Source organism: Capricornis sumatraensis, chromosome 5 (assembly GCF_032405125.1).
Source record: "Capricornis sumatraensis isolate serow.1 chromosome 5, serow.2, whole genome shotgun sequence".
Taxonomy (NCBI): Eukaryota; Metazoa; Chordata; class Mammalia; order Artiodactyla; family Bovidae; genus Capricornis; species Capricornis sumatraensis.
The window spans coordinates 102,348,178-102,367,649 of record NC_091073.1 but is presented as its reverse complement, the minus strand read 5'-3'; the positions used below and the strand labels follow the sequence as shown (position 1 = coordinate 102,367,649).

The window sequence follows — 19,472 nt, the reverse complement described above, 5'->3', positions numbered from 1 at the left end:
CAGTCCTGGGTGTTCATTGGAAGGACTGATATTGAAGTTGAAACTCCAATACTTCGGCCACCTCATGGGAAGAGCTGACTCATTTGAAAAGGCCCTGATGCTGGGAAAGATTGAGGGCAGGAGAAGGGGATGACAGAGGATGAGATGGTTGGATGGCATCACCAACTCAACGGACATGGGTTTGGATGAACTCCGGAAGTTGGTGATGGACAGGGAGGCTTGGCATGCTGCGGTTCATGGGGTTGCAAAGAGTCGAACACGACTGAGCGACTGAACTGAAATGAAGATCCTATAATGGGTTGGATTCCATGACCCACATGATCAGGCTCTAGCCTGCTTCTTTCCTTTCAGTCCTGTCATCTTCTTGTTTACTGAGTTATAGTCATACTGGGGTCTTCTCTGTTCTGCAAATCTGCCACCTCAGGATCTTGCGAGTACCCCTCCCTCTGCCTGAAACTCTTTTCCATAAGGTCTTTGTACAGATGACTCCTCCTTAGTACCTTGTCACGATTTCCCTGATACTTTATATAAAACATAAAATTACCTAACCCTACTCTTTAGTAAACCTCAGCCATTCTTTGCACTGTCCAGTATGATAATGCTATCTACACGTGGCTACTGTGCAGCTGAAATGAGATTAGTCCAAATTTTGATATGCCATAAGATATCATAGATTTCAAGGGTATAGGATGAAAAATGTAAACTATCTCATTAATAATTTGTGTGTGAATTCCAAATTAAAATGATAATATTTTGGATATACTGGGTTGGATAAAATATGATTCATTAAGATCACGTGTTTCTATTTTTTTAAAGGTAACTATTAGAATATTTAAATTATTTATGTGGTCCATCTAGTCAAAGCTATGGTTTTTCCAGTAGTCATGTATGGATGTGAGAGTTGTATTATAAAGAAAGCTGAGTGCCAAAGAATTGATGCTTTTCAACTGTGGTGTTGGAGAAGACTCTTGAGAGTCCCTTGGACTGCAAGGAGATCCAACCAGTTCATCCTAAAGGAGATCAGTCCTGGGTGTTCATTGGAAGGACTGATGCTGAAGCTGAAACTCCAACACTTGTGCCACCTGATGCGAACAGTTGACTCATTTGAAAAGACCCTGATGCTGGCAAAGATTGAAGGGGACGACAGAGGATGAGATGGTTGGATGGCATCACTGACTCAATGGACATGAGTTTGGGTAAACTCCAGGAGCTGGTGATGGACAAAGAGGCCTGGCATGCTGCAGTCCATGGGGTCGCAAAGAGTCGAACACGACTTAGTGACTGAACTGAACTGAACTGAACTGATGTGGTTCACATGTATAGCTTACTTTATATTTCTATTTGATAGCACCATTTAATTCCATTCTGCTATTGTTTTCGCTTTTTTTAGTTACACTATTCTGAAATTTTCCTTTGTATTTATTCATTGGCTGTTTACCCAATAAGAATGTAGCTCTATGCGAGCAGAGACCTTCAGTGTTGTTTTCAATGCTGTTTCCCAATTCTTAGAACACTTAATATATATTTAATTGAATGAATAAATAAATGATTGGAGACTTCCTAGTCTTTTCTTCCTACCATTTCCATAGGTGTGATAATAGAGTCTAGACAGATAATAGATAATAAACTAATCACAGTATTTTACACTTCAGGGGAAGAAACAAGAGCCCAGCAATATCATATCTTAGAAATTATTTTCTTGAATTATGATTGAACTTAATTCCTTCAATTGGGTTTTAAGTTCTTAAAGGAAGGAGTCACAGTTCTTTCATCTGTACACTCCTTTCTTAACAGAGTACCATAATAAAAATATCAATGGCAATAAAGTCATCGTAGTCGAAAAGCTACCATATAGTGAGCACTTACTCTGTGGCAGGGACTGCACTTATTATTTTATTTAAAAAGTCCCTGCGTGTATGTGAGACAGCAAAAGAGACACAGATGTATAGAACACTCTTTTGGACTCTGTGGGAGAGGGAGAGGGTGGGATGATTTGGCAGAATGGCACTGAAACATGTATAATATCATATATGAAATGAATTGCCAGTCCAGGTTCGATGCAGGATACGATGCTTGGGGCTGGTGGACTGGGATGACCCAGAGGGATGGTATGGGGAGAGAGGTGGGAGGGGGCTTCAGGATGGGGAACATGTGTACACCCATGGTGGATTCATGTTGAGGTATGGCAAAACCAATACAATATTGTAAGTAATTAGCCTCCAATTAAAATAAATAAATTTATATTAAAAAAATGCCCTGCAGATGGTGACTGCAGCCATGAAATTAAAAGACGCTTACTCCTTGCAAGGAAAGTTATGACCAACCTAGATAGCACATTCAAAAGCAGAGATATTACTTTGCCAACAAAGGTCTGTCTAGTCAAGGCTATGGTTTTCCCAGTGGTCATGTATGGATGTGAGAGTTGGACTGTGAAGAAAGCTGAGTGCTGAAGAATTGATGCTTTTGAACTGTGGTGTTGGAGAAGACTCCTGAGAGTCCTTTAGACTGCAAGGAGATCCAACTAGTCCATCCTAAAGGAAATCAGTCCTGGGTGTTCATTGGAAGGACTGATGCTGAGGCTGAAACTCCAATACTTTGGCCACCTGATGTGAAGAGTTGACTCATTGGAAAAGACCCTGATGCTGGGAGGGATTGGGGGCAGGAGGAGAAGGGGACAACAGAAGATGAGATGGTTGGACGGCATCACCTAATCGATGCACATGAGTTTGGGTGAACTCTGGGAGTTGGTGATGGACAGGGAGGCCTGGTGTGCTGCAGTTCATGGGGTTGCAAAGAGTCGGACATGACTGAGCGACTGAACTGAACTGAAGTTAGAAATTATTGTCTTTATTTTTAAGAGGAGGAAACTGAATTAGTCAAGTTAATGAAGTTACTTAAGATGGCCTATCCAACCCATATAGATATTCTGATCCAGACCACTTCTGATGTCATGGGCCATGCAAACTCCAAATCACCATATTCACAATCCATCATGTACTTAAAACTAACAGTGACTGAATAACACTAAAAATCACTTTCAGTATCAAAAAAGAACAACATCCATAATACGAACAAAAATGGATGGTGACACTCCATGGGAAGAAGTGAGTGATTTATGACCCACAGTGCATTTAAATCACGAAGTCTTGTACTTGAAGAAATCATACCTGACTTCCAGGTGTAGGACCAGCAAGCAGCGGTCAGCCATATCCTGGAAAGACTTGGCAAGTTCGCTCAGCGTCTGCATAATCTGCTCTGACACTGGAGGGAGATCAACGTTCACATGGTTGTCTGGAGCAGGAGACAGATCTGCAGAAAGAGGTGAGGACGGAACACCCATCATTTCATTAGACGCCTGCAGAGATATTTCGAAATGACATATGATTTTGTTGTTCATCATGTTGTTTTTATCAATTTGGCTAATGCCAGTGTTGGCAGCATCAGACATTCAAGACAAGATAGACTATTTCTGTATCTGATTAAACATAGAAGCCTGGAGGATTGTCTTGCATCAATTCACAGAATGACAGAAACAGAAACTCAGATTTGGAAGTGAATTCAGTCATCTGGCCCAAACATGTGGTCTATGCTTGTGTTATTTGTACATCTTCACGTGGCTGTTCAGCTCCTGGTTGCACACCCAGGAGCATTTGGCTGCATACAAATGTTTGTGACAGGAAGGCTAGCTAGGCTAGGTTGTGTATACTCAGTTGTGCTTGACTCTCTTGGACTGTAGCCCGCCGGGGTCCTCTGTCCATGGAATTTTCCAAGAGAGAATACTGCAGTGGGTTTCCATTTCCATTTCCCAATCCAGGGATCAAACTTAGGGATCAAGATGCTTCTCCTGAATCTTCTGCATTGGCAGACAGACTCTTTACCCCTGTGCCACCTGGGAAGCCCTTTTGTGACAGCCTATTCCATCTAAGAAAGATATGGCCATCTTAGGTCAATCTGTATCTGTTGTCATGGACTTCTAATCGTTGGCTCTGGTTCTACCAACTTAACAATCATTCTTACAAGTGTCAGTATTTCAAATACTAAAAATCCCTCTTCTGTCTTCCTTGAGCTCTTCTCTTTTTTTGGGCTAAATATTCCAAGATTTTCAACTATTCTTCAAATAATACAACTGAGCCATTTTATAATTCTCATAGTCCACCAACAAAAACATTCCAATTGTCTATTTCCTTTGAAACGGGGGACTCAGAACCAAACATAATAAATACTACAGAGTGGTCTGACCTGTCTAGAGAGAATGACCAACTCTCAAGTTCTAGAAGCCATGCTCCTTGTGTGAAGCCTAAAATCTCCTAGGGTGGGGGGCAGGAAGTAGTGTGCCACAATTTCCTGTAACTCATATCAAGCTTACTTACAATCAGCTAAAATTCATAAAAAAGGTCTTTTTGGAAAATTTGATAAACCTAACTTCTCTCACTCTCCCAAGTAACTGATAAAACATTTAAGAGCATTTGGTATTTTTCATCAGCAAAATACTAAACAAAAATGTGAGCTGTGTTTCCTTATGTCTAGACTTCTGTTGCGTAAACAGTTCCCCACAGTTTCTCAAACATCACCAAGAAGAATTTGGCAATTTCATTCAAAACTTCTCTGAGTTCTCTAGAGCCTCAAAAGCTGGCCTTGAGTTCAGTTTCTGTTACTTACTTACTTACTGTGACCAAGAGCTAATGACTTAAATTCTGTCCACCTCAGTTTCTTGTGTAAAAGGGGGATCTGTACCTACAGAATGTTGCTGGGAACTTTGAATAGTTTACAGTTGTTGGGAGTATTGAATGGGTTAATGTAGTTAAAATGTTGATACTTAGGACAGTAGCACAGAAAACTCACTCAATATTAATATAAATAATAAACACAAGCAATATTAATTTTAATATTAAGAATTATCCTGTAGCATGTGGTTTCCCCAGACTAAGAGTTCTAAGCTTAATTATAGCAACAAGGTTCTTAACAGATAAAGCCATCCACCTTGAGGTTCAATTTCCATTGATCAGTATCTTCTGCTTTTCCATGTGAAAATTCTCTTCCTCAGAGGATGAAATGTTTGGAAGAAGAGCTCCCTGGCCTTAGGGGCCATGGGACTTGGCGAGGCACGCTGTCTAACTTGGAAGGTGTCTGCCGTGCGGAGCAGGGCGTCAACACCTGTAGTGGAAGGCGTAACTGCAGCTGTGCGCTTCAGTGCTGCATCTGTTCCTAGACTCAGCCAAGCATGGGCACGAGCCCAGAGAGACAGTCAAGGCTTAAAAGGCTAAGTTCTCCTTTGTGGAAGCAGATTTCAATAAATTAAAGTATGGTAAACACACTAAAAAAGAATTTTGTTTAAGGGAATGGATGTGTAAGGAGGAAGGAAACACAGTGATGGAGATTTAAAATTATTATCAGCCTTGGCATTATCTGAGATGTTCACTGACTTGGTCTGCAGGACTGGAAGTAGACACTGCTTTTCCTCTCCAATGCTATCGTTTTTCAAGTTGTTTGATACAAGGTGAGATCACTGCCTTCATAACGTTTTCTTTTGGTAGACTGGGTGAAAGCAACAATAAGCAACAGTGTTCTAATATTTCAAGGCAATTAGGGCCTTTGAACCCTTAAATTCCTCTGTTGTGTGACCTTGTGCCAGGAAGAGCAAAGCATATATCAATTAAAAAAAAAAGGAGGAAATCAGACCTTAAGGAAATTGGGCTCATAGTCTAAACACACACATGTGTGTGTGCTCAGCTGTGTCCAATGCTACAGCTCCATGGATTATAGTCCACCAGGCTCTGCTGTCCATGGGATTTTTCAGGCAAAAATACTGGAGTGCATTGCTACTTCCTACTCCAGGGGATCTTCCCGACCCAGGGATCGAACCAGCATTTCTTGTGTCTCCTGAATTGGCAGGTGGATTCTTTACCAACTGCACTACCTAGGAATCCCTGTTCAAGGTCTAAGGTCCAAGGCTATACTAATCATTTTGGACAAATTTCACCAAGTTAAAAAAATCTCCCTTTCTTCTTACAGAAATATGTAATTTCATCATGTGTAGCAGTTGACTACTTTCAAACTCTACAAATGTTAAAAAAAAAAAAAAAATCCAAGTAGAGTAAATTAACAGCCAGATAAGCAGTATTGGTAAAACTTGCAATGAATGAGGTAGAAGTAGTTTGTAACAGCAGCACAACACTTTATATTTTGTGAAACTGTAATCTACAGCAAAAATAACATTTCAGTAAAGCAACATGAAAAATGATGCCCAGGGCTCCACTGAAAAGCTGGTTTGAGAATTGAGCTCACTCAAACATACGAAGTTTTCTTAACAAGAAGGGATATATTGAGCAAAGAGATGCTGAGGATGGAAAAGAAAACATGAACAATTAACTACCTCTTAAATGTCAAATGGAAATCTACCGAAAAAAGCAAAGCTGACAGAATCTCCTTGGGAGATTACAGTCAAGATAGAGATTAGTTGACGCACGCACACACACACACGCATGCATGTACACCTTTAGAGGCTCATGTCTGTATATTTATGTCAGGGATTACTCTTCTCATTGGCAGAGTCCACATATATCGGCCTTCAACAATATCCATACTTGATTATTTTATTAAGTATCCTAAAAGATGATGCTGTTAAAGTGCTGCACTAAATATGCCAGGAAATTTGGAAAACTCAGCAGTGGCCACAGTACAGAAAAAGGTCAGTTTTCATTCTAATCCCAAAGAATGGCAATGCCAAAGAATGTTCAAACTACCACACAATTGCACTCATTCCGCATGTCAGCAAAGAAATGCTCAAAATCCTCCAAGCTAGGCTAAAACAGCACATGAACCAAGAACTTCCAGATGTACAAGCTGGATTTAGAAAAGGCAGAGGAATCAGAGATCAGGTTTCCAACATCGACTGGATCACTGAAAAAGCAAGATAATTTCCAAAAAACATCTTCTGCTTCATTGACTGAGCTCAAGTCTTTCACTGTGTGGTTCACAACAAACTGTGCAAAATTGAGATGGGAATACCAGACTACCTAACCTGCCTCTTGAGAAACCTGTATGCAGGTCAAGAAGCAACAGTTAGAACCACACACAGAACAACAGACTGGTTCCAAACTGGGAGAGGATTACATCAAGGCTGTATACTGTCACCCTGCTTATTTAATTTATATGCAAAGTGCATCATGAGAAATGCTGGGCTGGATGAAGCACAAGCTAGAATTAAGATTGCCAGGAGAAATATCAATAACCTCAGATATGCAGATGACACCACCCTTATACTAGAAAGTGAAGAGGAACTAAAGAGCCTGTTGATGAAGGTGAAAGAGGAGAGTGAAAAAGCTGGCTGAAAACTCAACATTCAGAAAACTAAGATCATGGCATACAGTCCCATCACTTCATGGCAAATAGATGGGGAAAACAATGGAAACAGTGATAGATTTTATTTTCTTGGGCTACAAAATCACTGTAGATGGTGACTGCAGTCATGAAATTAAAAGATGCTTGCTCTTGGAAGAAAAGCTATGACCAACTTAGACAGCATAATAAAAAGCAGAGATATTACTTTACTGACAAAGGTCCATCTAGTCAAAGCTATGGTTTTTCCAGTAGTCATGTATGGATGTGAGAGGTGGACCATAAAGAAGGCTGAGTGTCAAAGAATAGATGGTTTTGAACTGTGGAGTTGGAGAAGACTGTTGAGAATCCCTTGGACTGCAAGGAGATCAAACCAGTCAATCCTAAAGGCAATCAATCCTGAATATTCACTGGAAGGACTGATGTGCTGAGGCCTAAGCTGCATTACTTTGGCCACTTGATGTGAAGAGCTGACTCATTGGAAAAGACTCTGATGCTGGGAAAGTTTGAAGGCAGAGGAGAAGGGGATGACAGAGGACCAAATAGTTGGCTGGCATCACTGACTCAATGGATATGAGTTTGAGCAAGCTCCAGGAGATGGTGAAGGACAGGGAAGCCTGGCATGCTGCAGTCCATGGGGTCACAAAGTGTAGGACAGGACTGAGTGACTGAACAACAACAACAATTTTATTAAGATATGCACTTTGAGCTGTTTTTCTAATATATCACATCATTCAAAACATCCTTGTTCCTCTTACAACCATTGCATAAAAGCAGGCATCTTTGAGATTCCTAAGCATTTGTGGCTACATGACTGTGGCTTTCTGTACTAAATTGATTTGTTTACATGAGGAAGCTAAACCATGGTCTTGGGGAGAGCTACTGCTTGCTAGGTGAATGAAAAGACGTTGCCAGTTCTCTCTTGCTCATTCCTCAGTAGACTCTGAGAAGCTGAATGTCTTCATTCACAGTTTTGCTTGTGGCTGGTAGTGGCCATATGCCACTGTCTGGCCAATGACCCTCTAGGCTGATTCTTAACTAACTCTAGGCTAATTCTATGACACATTTTTTTGACAGGAAAACCAAACAAAGTACAGATGGCTGTCCCTAGAATTTTCTGGATTTTACCCCCCCGAAAGTCTTATCACCTGTCAATCTTTCACTAGTGCTTGGCCATATCCTTTCCCTTTCTAAACAACTTTCCCAAATTCACGCTGCTCTCCCCAGGCCTTTTGTCCTTCTTGCTGTTAACTCCTCTCTTGAGGACCTCAGATTCTTACTGAGATCTCAAAAGAACTATCAACATTTGCTTTCTCCATAGTCATGCCTTCTATTAACTCTTCCATGTGCCTTAATCTGACTTCAGTCTTCACATCTTTATTAGGTAATTATTCTGATAATAGTTGCCTATGGTATCCTAATTGCCAAATCCACTAGGTGCTACCCACAGAAAGGCTCTCTGCTATATTCCATAAGACTGGCCACTTTCTTCTTGAATTCTGATTTCTTTTGGCTTGGATGGCACCAAAATTCTCTGGCTGTCCTTTCACCTCTCTGTCATTACCTTAATAATTTCCTTCACTGGATTCTCTTTAGCATACCCATAAAAGCTGGAGTTCCCAGGGACTTTTTCTCTACTGGTCTCCCTTGCTTGTCATTCTATATGGTTCTCTTTGAGTGAGCACATCAATTTTCATGGCTTTTGCTATTATCTAGGGCTTCCAAGATGGTGCTAGTGGTAAAGAATTCATCTGCCAATGTAAGAGATGTTAAGAGACACGGATTTGATCCCTGGATCTGGAAGATCTAGGAACTGCTGATTCCTAAACTTTATTTGATCAACTGTTACCAAGCTATCTTTACCTGTAGATCCCACAAGCCTCTCAAATGCAGTATGTTCAAACTAAACTCTTCAGCATCTGTTCTTTATCCTGAATTTCTTTTCTATCAGTGGTACATAAATCTAGGAATCTCAGTTGCAAACATGAGAGTAATCTTTGAATGTCTCCTTTCCTTTCCCTCACTCTCCTCGGCAAAGATTAATTCCTGCCAACTTTATTCCCTAAATGTTTCCTTAATATATTGTCTTTTTTATATATCTGCTCACTTCCTTGGTGAAGCCTTCATCTCTTCCATGGATTACTGTAACAGTCTCCTGACTGATGTCTCTGCCTCATGCCTGGCTCTACTTTACATAATTACTCCATATTTAACTAATTAAATATGAGTTAGATCAATGGAGTTATTTATCTAAGATACAAAATTTGACTATGTTATTAAGAATTACTTGTAAAAACATCAGCGTTTCCCATTGCTTATATGATGAAGCTTCTTAGAAAGGCTTTCCATGGTTTTTGTTTTCTGCCCAACACTTCAGTTTTCTCCATCTTTCACCACTTTCTCCTTTTTCTCAAACTTCTCCCTACCCCAGCTCTGGGCCTTTGACTTGCTACCCTTTTAAAGCAAATTCCCTAAACATATCATGGTGGTTAATGATTCTGTATCTTTGATGGCTCTTATTCCTCTTTCTGAAATATTCATGATTCCTGGCAGGGTCACTGGTTCCTCTGGTTATGTTTTTCACACAGTTCTATTAGCCTCATATGCTGTTTATCATCTGTTTATCAGTATGTATGCCTACCAGATCATTAACTCCTTCCAGTAAGGGATTTTATACACCCCCCCCCCTTTTCAGGGCCAGCAGAATAATAGGAGGCATTACAGGAGCTCAGTTCCTGATTTTTCAAAAAGAACAAATGATTTAACTGACCAATATAACATGACAAATAATTCACATAATAAAAGATTGATAAAGATCAGGCAGGAAATGAAATGACTTGGCATTTACAACTAACTTTCACTTTAGTTTCTTGAGTGTACCCAAGGAACAAAGTAAAGACAGGGAAGTCATTTATTATAGCTAGTTTCCTGGGCTGTTAAGGAATCTTGCATATTTATAGTATAAAGCAATTCTGGTCAATCCCTACAGTCAAAGCACTTAAAAAAACAACAACAAAAAACTGCATTGCCTTCAGAAGTCACCTTGATTTCACGAGTCCGCCTTCCTACAGCTGAGACTTGAGGGTCTATATTTCCTACGGACATACAATCCCTAGCATATCAAATACTCAGCATCTCTCAAGGAAAGGCATATACTAACTGTCATGGAGAAGCAATCAGTCTAGGACATTAGGATGTCTCAAGTGGTTCCACATCCTAATATTAACCAGACTGAAATCTGTTTAGGTCTTAAAATTAGTCAAAATTGAACTCATTCAGACCCAGAAGAGCATCTGTTTTCAAGGATGCAGCTGCTACACTTTCAATGGCAACTTACTGTGACTTCTTTAATTGACTCATACGAGCATGTCCTTGGGCATCTGCAATATTATCTCAAATTGTTGCCATATTAGCTTAGACTAGTATCAGCTGTCATGAAAGTGATAAATTGAACAGGGGAAGATGGTTACAGCAGGAAAAGGAAGGTTAACTGTGAATTCAAACTTTTTAGAAGAGAGAAAAAGATGATGAAAAATGATCTCATGAGATGTCTCACTGGAAAACAGTGTAGAAGATCAAATTTTGGCGTAATTGTTATTTCTGACCCCTCTTTCTATTTGTACAGATACCACAAAATGATCTCGGCTTGAACATGGAATAAAATTATTTAATTCTCAATCTTCAGTTTTCCTATTTAGAAAATTGTAACAGGACCTTCCTAACTCCTGGTGCAATGTATTATTAGATTTTGCAAATAATTTTGAGATGCTGTCATCTGGCATACATTGTAAAAAAAAATAAAATTAAGGATGCTGATCAGCCTGTGACATTAAGAACTCCTGCGGTTTATGGAGTTAATAGGGGCTGCAACAGGAGATCCCCATCTAACCTATTTTTTTCTCCTTAAATATCTGTGGGACATACTAATACTACTGTCAAGCCCAATGCTACAGTAGGATTTAAAAATGTCTTACACTATAATACCCCAGGTCCAAGTTGAACTTCTAATGCCAGCGAGCTCTATCCTCAGCTTTCGTAATGTCTCTACACCACTATCCCTACTTTTCATTCCCTTAAATGATTTGCAACACATGCATGCTAAGCTTCCTCCACCCCAGTGTTCTGTACGCAGTAGGAACTTTTGAAGTCTTCTTAAATATATTACTTCCCTATTTATGAAACCTACAGGCTTCTGGGATGGAGAGGTGATCTTCACACGCTAAAGGGTCTACTGTCTTATTAGCATCTATGTTGAATCTTCTTAGCATAGGGATGTCCTTCCTCCTTAACCAAGTCACTTACTCCAAGCTGACATTTCATGGTGACTCTTCTGAACATTCTTTCTCTTTCTTGAAACCTATTTTAATACCTAGCTTCTCTTTGTCAATAGTCCTAGCTTTAACCCCTATTATTAAGTCATATAGTCACTTTCTCCCATCCTCTAACGACTCAAGTTTTAAGTTCTTTTCAATGTAAGAATGGGCCCTATCTAAGAAACATGTTTGCTAGGCTCTCTCCATTTGACTTCTTAAAGCACTGGTTCTCCTGTCCCCAAACAACAACTACCTCTTTTCAGCCCTGATACCTTTAGAAATTTGGGGTTTAAACTAGCAAAGTCAATTGACACTGAAAAGCAAAATACGCTGATGCAAACTGCTCCTTGACCTAAAAAAATTGTGATTGTGAAGTACGGGGACGCACTGTGCATCAGTCAGATCAGACTGTATGCACATGGACACTTATGTGTATAACCTGCTTTGGAAATGCAGCCTGCTCCATGAGACATCACACTCAACCCAGGAATCCTTCTGTATCTCAAAGCCATGCAAGAAGAATGCTAAGCCTTTTCACTGCTGCTTCTGGAAGGGAGCTCTCTCTCGTCTACCCTTTTGGGGGAAGAAGGGCAAACAAAAGAGACTTTTTAAAACTGGAACAGGGAAAAGTGAAAAAAATCATTATCAGGAAGGAAAAAGAACTTAAGAATGGGGGGAAGTGAAGGATGAGGGGAATGTGTTTTACTTACATTTGTTTTTTGGGGTGTAACCTCCTAATTGATAGTAAGTTCATGATCAAAAGAATGCTTCCAGTGACTACAGGAAGCAGGGACCTACTTTCTTTTCTGTGGTACTGTTTTTTTTCTTTTAAAAAGTTTATTTAATTGACAGATAACTGCTTTACAGAACTGTGTTGGTTTCTGCCAAACATCAACATGAGTCAGCCATGGTGGTGGTGGTTGGTGGTTTAGTTTCTAAGTCATGTCTGACTCTTGAGACACCATGGACTGTAGCCCGCCAGGCTCCCCTGTCCATGGGGTTCTCCAGGCAAGAATACTGGAGTGGGCTGCCATTTCCTTCTCCAGGGCATCTTCTTGGCCCAGGGATGGAACCGGGTCTCCTGCACTGCCGGCAGTTTCTTTACTGACTGAGCCAGCAGGGAAGCCCAAGTATGCATATGTCTCCCCCTCGTGAACCCCCCTCCCCATCCGACCCCTCTAGGTTGTTGCAGAGCCCTGATGTGAGTTTCCTGAGTCATACAGCAAGTTTCCACTGGCTATCTATTTTACATATTGCAGCGTAAGCTTCCCCATTACTTGCTCCATACATCCCCCCTCTCATTCCTCCCCCTGCCGCTGAGTCCGTAAGTCTGTTCTCTCTGTCTGTGTCTCCACTGCTGCCCTGCAAATAATTTCAGTTGTGCTACTGTTTTTTATTTAATGATCATGTGTTACATCTTTTCTCACTATTAATCATAAGACAATGGGCAACATAAATTCTTAGTGTTTTTTGGAACTTCTCCCTCTCACTTCCCTCTCTCTCCTCTGAAATGTCGGACAGTCCCCTAACTATAGAACTCTTTGGGGCTGAAAAAATATGTCTGTCCCACTCACTGCCAACCCAATGTCCCAGATGTTCAATAACAGAATGTATTATGATAAGGCAAAAACCAAACCAAACCCCAAACCAAAAGAATCCAAAGACCAAATTTATAAAGAACTTGTACTTTTGCCATTTGCAACAACTTGGATGGACCTAGAGATTTTCTTACTAGGTGAAGTGAGTCAAAGACAAATATGATATCACCTATATGTGGGATCTGAAAATATTATACAAATGAACTCATTTATAAAACAGAAATAGACTCTCAGACATGGAAAACAAACTTATGGTTACCAAAGGGGAAATGGGGGGGAGGAATAAATTAGGAATTTGGGATTAATAGATACACACTATTATATATAAAATAGGTAAATAGGTCCTGTTGTATAGCACAGGGAGCTATAGTCAGTGTCTTATAATAAACTATAATGGAAAAGAATCTGAAAAAGAATATACTCACACATATACACACATGTGTATGTATGTATGACTGAAATAATCTGCTGTACACCAGAAACGAACACAGCATTGTAAACTGACCATATTTTAATTAAAAAAAAAAACACGCATTTAATTTTAAGGATGATGCTCAAGAGTAATCTTCATCTCAAAGAAAACAAACTCTTTTTCTACTGCTTCCAAAAGGAGTAACATTTATTCTTTCACTTTTTATTACCTCTAGAAGACATTTCTCAACAATCCTAAGCCTTGTTTTCCTCCTCTCTTCATAGAGTTGCTGTGAGAATTAAATGGGGAATGTGGTCCCTAACACAGGGCCTGCTACAGAGCTAGGGATCACCCTCTGAACTCCAGTAACTCTCGGCTTCCTCCTTCTAGCCTCAACACTTCCATCTTGAGCTGTATTTGCCTACAGAATGCCTAGTGGATTGTGAGATCTATGACAACAGAGGCAATAACTTATTTCTCCTGGCATCTCTCATAGCCTATAGCTCTTCTTTACACTCAGCAATAATGCCTATTCAATTTAATCTTCAAGTGAAGGACCAAAGAATTTCATAAACTTTTTCCCATTATATTAACATCTTCACAATGACATTAACCTAATGTCTTCCAAACAGTTCATTGGCCTGTGACGTTATTCTTTTTCAGGGTAAGAAACTGAAGCTCTGGAAAGCCTATGAGTGTTTGAAATTGCAAAATTATGCCAAAAGGAGACTGGTGTAAGACCCAATGTGAAGAGCAAATCAAAAATAAGAACCAAGGTACAAAAAAAAAAAAAAAAAGCTGTTTCCTTGGGCTACCACGGGAGAAGAGGCCAATTCTGAGCCAACGGTTTACAGTACACACCGCCTGGTTCCATAGCAGGAAAATCACATCTGGTTTCTCATGACGCAATGCTTGATGGTCACGAGCCTGAACAAGCCTTGGTCCTTCATTACACGGAGCTCCATGCAGTGCAAACAACACACACACATGGTCTTTACACATTGGGACAATGACAGAACAGACCTCAGTCTCTTTCAGTCCTGGGGGCAAAACATTAAGATTGACTTTCCTTTCATTCCAAATAATCCTCCCCCAGGCTTGGTAAAAAACCTAATCATCTACTAAAAACGAGTGTGGTTTGGCTCATTCAGGTCCTGCCAGAAAGGAAAGAGAAAGTGGGGAGAAGAGTTAATGAATAGCTCCCGTTCTTCTGTTGAAAAAGGCACTATTGTGGAGCTATCTTAGATTTCCATGGACTTTGTAAGCCTTCTGTATTCTTGTAAATCCCTGCATCATAGAGCATCTTAAAATGTTAGTAACTACTTAACAAGAGAGTGTAGGTGAAAAAAACAACACAGATTTGAGTTTTAACAGAATTATAGAGGCAAAAATATTTTATGGCAAAGAGATAAAGTTTATCCATGTGTTCAAACAGGATCCCTCCAGCTTTGCATTTGTAAATCTTCCAAAGAGCCTCAGGGGATGGCTTATTCACTGGCTAAATTAGAAACATATAGGTCCATTTACAAACAGTGAAATTGAACCAAAGAGAAAAAAGCTTAGATCCCAATATGACAGCAAAAACCCCAAACCCAAAAAACAAACAAAAAAATGTTCCACAAATAAAGATAAAACTAGAAAGTCCCATATGGAGTCTCTCTTCTTTTAAATTTTTTCTTGTTGTCTTTTTATTTTTTCCCCATGAGTTTCCTGTTCAAGCAGCTACATCATTCAAAAATTTGGGCCAAGCTGAAAAATCATCATCACCTTTTGATGGACAGCAAGTACAATCTCACTTCTATCTTTGCAGACCCAGCATATAATGTAGTTTCTGGAATCAGCCATCAAGTATCAAGTTCAATGAACAAGATGGTACCCTTTGGAGACAGACAAATCTGAGTTCAAATTCTCTTATACCATTTGGGTGAACTTCTCCATATCAGATTCTCTACTTGTAAAAGAGAATCTTCATACCTTCCTCATGAGATTCTTAATAGTAAATGAGAAAATATATAAACACTTAGAATAGTTTATATATTAAGAATAGTCCTTAATATATGGCGATTCCTATTGTGCGTGTTAGTCACTCAGTTGTGTCCAACTCTTTATGACCCCATGCCTGTAGCCTGCCAGGCTCCTCTGTCCATGGAATTCTCCAGGCAAGAATACTGGAGTGCATTGCCATTCCCTTCTCCAGGGGATCTTTCCGACCCAGGGACTGAACCCACATCTCCTGCATTGCAGGCAGATTCTTTCCTGTTTGAGCCACCAGGGAAGCAAATCAATTACTATTACCACTGCTGCTAAACTATTATATATTTAATAAAGATGTGCTGAATGAAAAAAATGACAAAAACTCAGTATCCTTCTCCTTTATCTATAGCTTCAGGTAAAGGAACAATTCAACTAGCTTTATACATTAAATAAACTCCAATACTATGGCCACCTGATGCGAAGAACTGACTCATTTGGAAAGACCCTGATGCTGGGAAAGATTGAAGGCGGGAGGAGAAAGGGACGACAGAGAATGAGATGGCTGAATGGCATCACTGACTCAATGGACATGAGTTTGAGTAAGCTCGGGGAGCTGGTGATGGACAGGGAAGCCTGGTGTGCTGCAATCCATGGGGTGGCAAGCAGTCGGATATGACTGAGTGACTGGACTGAACCGAACTGATACATTTAATGCCAAAATCTGATGAGCTACTGTCATTGTAGAGAAAATAGGTAAAATTATAAGCACTGGTCACTCTGATCCTATTGCTATGTGGAAAACACACGGACAACTGACTTAACTGCAAGACACAGTTGACTCAGCCACCAAGCACACAATCACCAAGACTAGCTGCGTAGCTGATGACAGCTCCCTAGGAAGGAGGCTGGAAGTAAGATATACAGAGAGAAGCAACTCGCTAACACACAGTGCAGGGTTTGCAGGTGTAAATCTTGCTAAGAGTATTTCTACTCTGTGAGGATAAGTGTGGCCACTTTCCTAGGATGGGGTAAAGATAACAGTTCAGTAGTTCCCCTTTAATTTCTCTTGTGTCAGATACTCCCTGTGCAGGCTAAAATGATGAATGGATGCCATGTACCTATTGACTAATGCCTTGTGAAGGTTCATAATACACAGCCATATTTCAGTCATTATGCATTAGTAACACATGAATACTGTTCACACACCCATTCCAGTCTTGCCACATAATCCCTAGGATAATTAACAGTTCAAGGAGATGCTTCCAGAATCAACTTTCTAAAAACCAAAAGAATAATCTGTTTTTATGACCATTAAGGATAAGCTATACAGAGAAGTAATCATTTATCAGGTCATCATATAATTTCAGGATACTGTCTGAAATTCTAAATCATTTTATTTTACTAAGTAAAAGAATATGGTTCTCATATTAATTATAAACTTGATTTTTCTAGCTACCACAACATTTCTTACATTTCTTTGGGGTTGACTACCTATGTTTAGCCTCAGTAAGTAGTGGTTAAATTCTGACTCAACCCCTTGACTCAATTCAGCTGAATAACCGTGGGCAAACTGTGAAAACTCTGAGTCAGTGCAGTTACTGTTTCAGCCTCCAAAGGACACTGTAAGGATTCAATGATATAAAATACATAAAACTTTCATAACAATGTTCAGTATATAGTAAGTGCTCAGTACATCTAAGTGATTATTGTTGGACTTCAAGAAGGAACCCCGAAAGAGTGAAATTCCTAGACGCATATCTTTACTCATCAAGATAAAGTATGTGTTAGTTGCTCAGGTGTCCAACTCTTTGCAACCCCATGGACTGTAGCCTGCCAGGCTCCTCTGTCCAGGGAATTCTCCAGGCAAGAATACTGGAGTGGGTAGCCAGTCCCTTCACCAGGGGATCTTCCTGACCCAGGGATTGAACCCGGGTCTTCTGCATTGCAGGCAGATTCCTTACCATCTGCACCACCAGGGAAACCCTTGCAGAAACTAGACATCTGTAGGCTTAGTTGTACCTGTGGCTAAGGGACAGAAAGGAAATGACATGTTGAGATAGTAAGACATTCAAACTGTATCAGCTCATGACATTTTGACCTTCAAATAAGAAACTGCCAACGTCTGAGAACATAGCAAAATTCTCTCAAAGTTCAAATCAGTGGAGACATGTAGGAGGAAAAAGGGATTCAGGGTGGCAGGCTTAAATTTGATCTTTTTACCCACAAAAAGGGGGAGAATGATTTTCCCCAGAGTTGCAAATCCAATAAAAGGTGGCCTTTTAGGCAAGAGGAGGTGGGAGTTTGGTGGGAAAGCATGGAATGACTCTCAGAAGCAGCGTGGGAGAAGATCAAGCAGTGTTTCTCACCTTATTTTGAAGGGGAAATGACAGGGATCTCTCTTTTCAAGACAAGTATGTCCCTAGTACTTGATTCTATAGCCAAGTGAACTTGGGTGTTATCTTAGGACTTCAAACGGATGTCAACAAAGCTTTGAAACTGTGTTTTTGAGAGATCAGGTCTGCCTTACTCAATTGGGTCTGAAAGGTCATATTTATATTTTGAATCAGCATTTATTTCATGGTTACAGTTTATTTCCCCTTCTACCAAAGGCATTATGAGGAGATAGAAGAAACACACCTGAGTGTGTATCCCTGTAGTACAGGTAAGGGAGCAATGATGATGAACCCACAGAGACTCTGAAATTTTGACCTGAAATGATAGGAACTGTGATTTCACTTGAAGAGACTGAAACTGCATTATAAATTATTTCAATATGCACATAAAGACAATGACAAGTCGGATCTTCTATTAAGGCTGACACAGCTGAATCGGGCTTATTTGGAAAGATGGTTTTTCTATTTACCACCATGGGGGACTGGCTGTATTATTTGCTTTCTTAGGACTGTGTTCCATTTGATATCACCTGAGAATAAATTTACTGTAGAAAGTGAGGCGGGAAAATACCCAGTGCCCTTGTCTGTTGTCATCTTGACATCATCCCCAGTCCGTTTCCTGGAAGCACAGGAATGACATTTTCCAACTCCCGGCCAGCAGGGTTTGGAGTTTAGATTCTGCTGGTGAGGGGCACTCCCCAAAGATGTGGAAGGTAAAAGGAAAGGGAGGGCATCCTGCCCTCCTTGCAGTGGGACAAAGATGCTCAGGCAGATGGCAAATAAGAGGCTCATAGCAGCATCCAGAACTGCTCCCGCAACAGCTGCCTCCCTGCTGCGGGCAGGTGGAACCACTGGCGCGGTTCCTGTATCTCATTTCCCCACATGCCACCTGCTAGTTCTCCTTGCTCTTTGCTTCCTTCCAACTAAGCCCTCTTAGCAACCTTTAAAACACTGAATTCCTTGTGTTAAATTCCCTCTTGCCTGAAATCCCTAAATAATGACTTCTGTTTTCCTGACTGAGCCTTGATGAATAAATACAACCTTCTACTCATATTTCTGAGCTATGACAACTCCCATCTCAGAGCACATTTGGAGTAGGAAGGAGTGGGATGAAGAGTCTCCGAGAACCCCTGGGCTACCCTTGCAGGGCACACTGTAACCACTAAGGCAAGGATTCTCAAGATGTGCTCTACTGTAGCAGTCCTAATCTAATCTCTCAGTTTTGCCTTCCTCCACCTTCATCAGAGAAGCTCCAATTTCACTCGTTACCTATTAAGGTTTGGCAGGACAAGCTTGCTGCTGAAATAGCTATTTGCAAACCACTGACCTTGAAGAGTTGGACCACAAAGAAGGCTGAGTACCAAAGAATTGATGCTTTCGAATTGTGGTGCTAGCGAAGACTCTTGAGAGTCCTTTGGACTGCAAGGAGATCAAACCAGCCAAT

At 40.4% G+C, this 19,472-nt stretch overlaps 1 protein-coding gene across 1 annotated transcript in view; it reads right to left on the bottom strand.

Moving 5' to 3' along the window:
• EXOC4 (exocyst complex component 4) overlaps positions 1-19,472 on the bottom strand; it is an 816,431-nt gene that overhangs the window by 69,213 nt on the left and 727,746 nt on the right. The window contains exon 15 of the mRNA XM_068972655.1: positions 3,168-3,309. Coding sequence (XP_068828756.1) covers positions 3,168-3,309 — 142 coding nt within the window. The remainder of the gene's footprint in view (positions 1-3,167; positions 3,310-19,472) is intronic.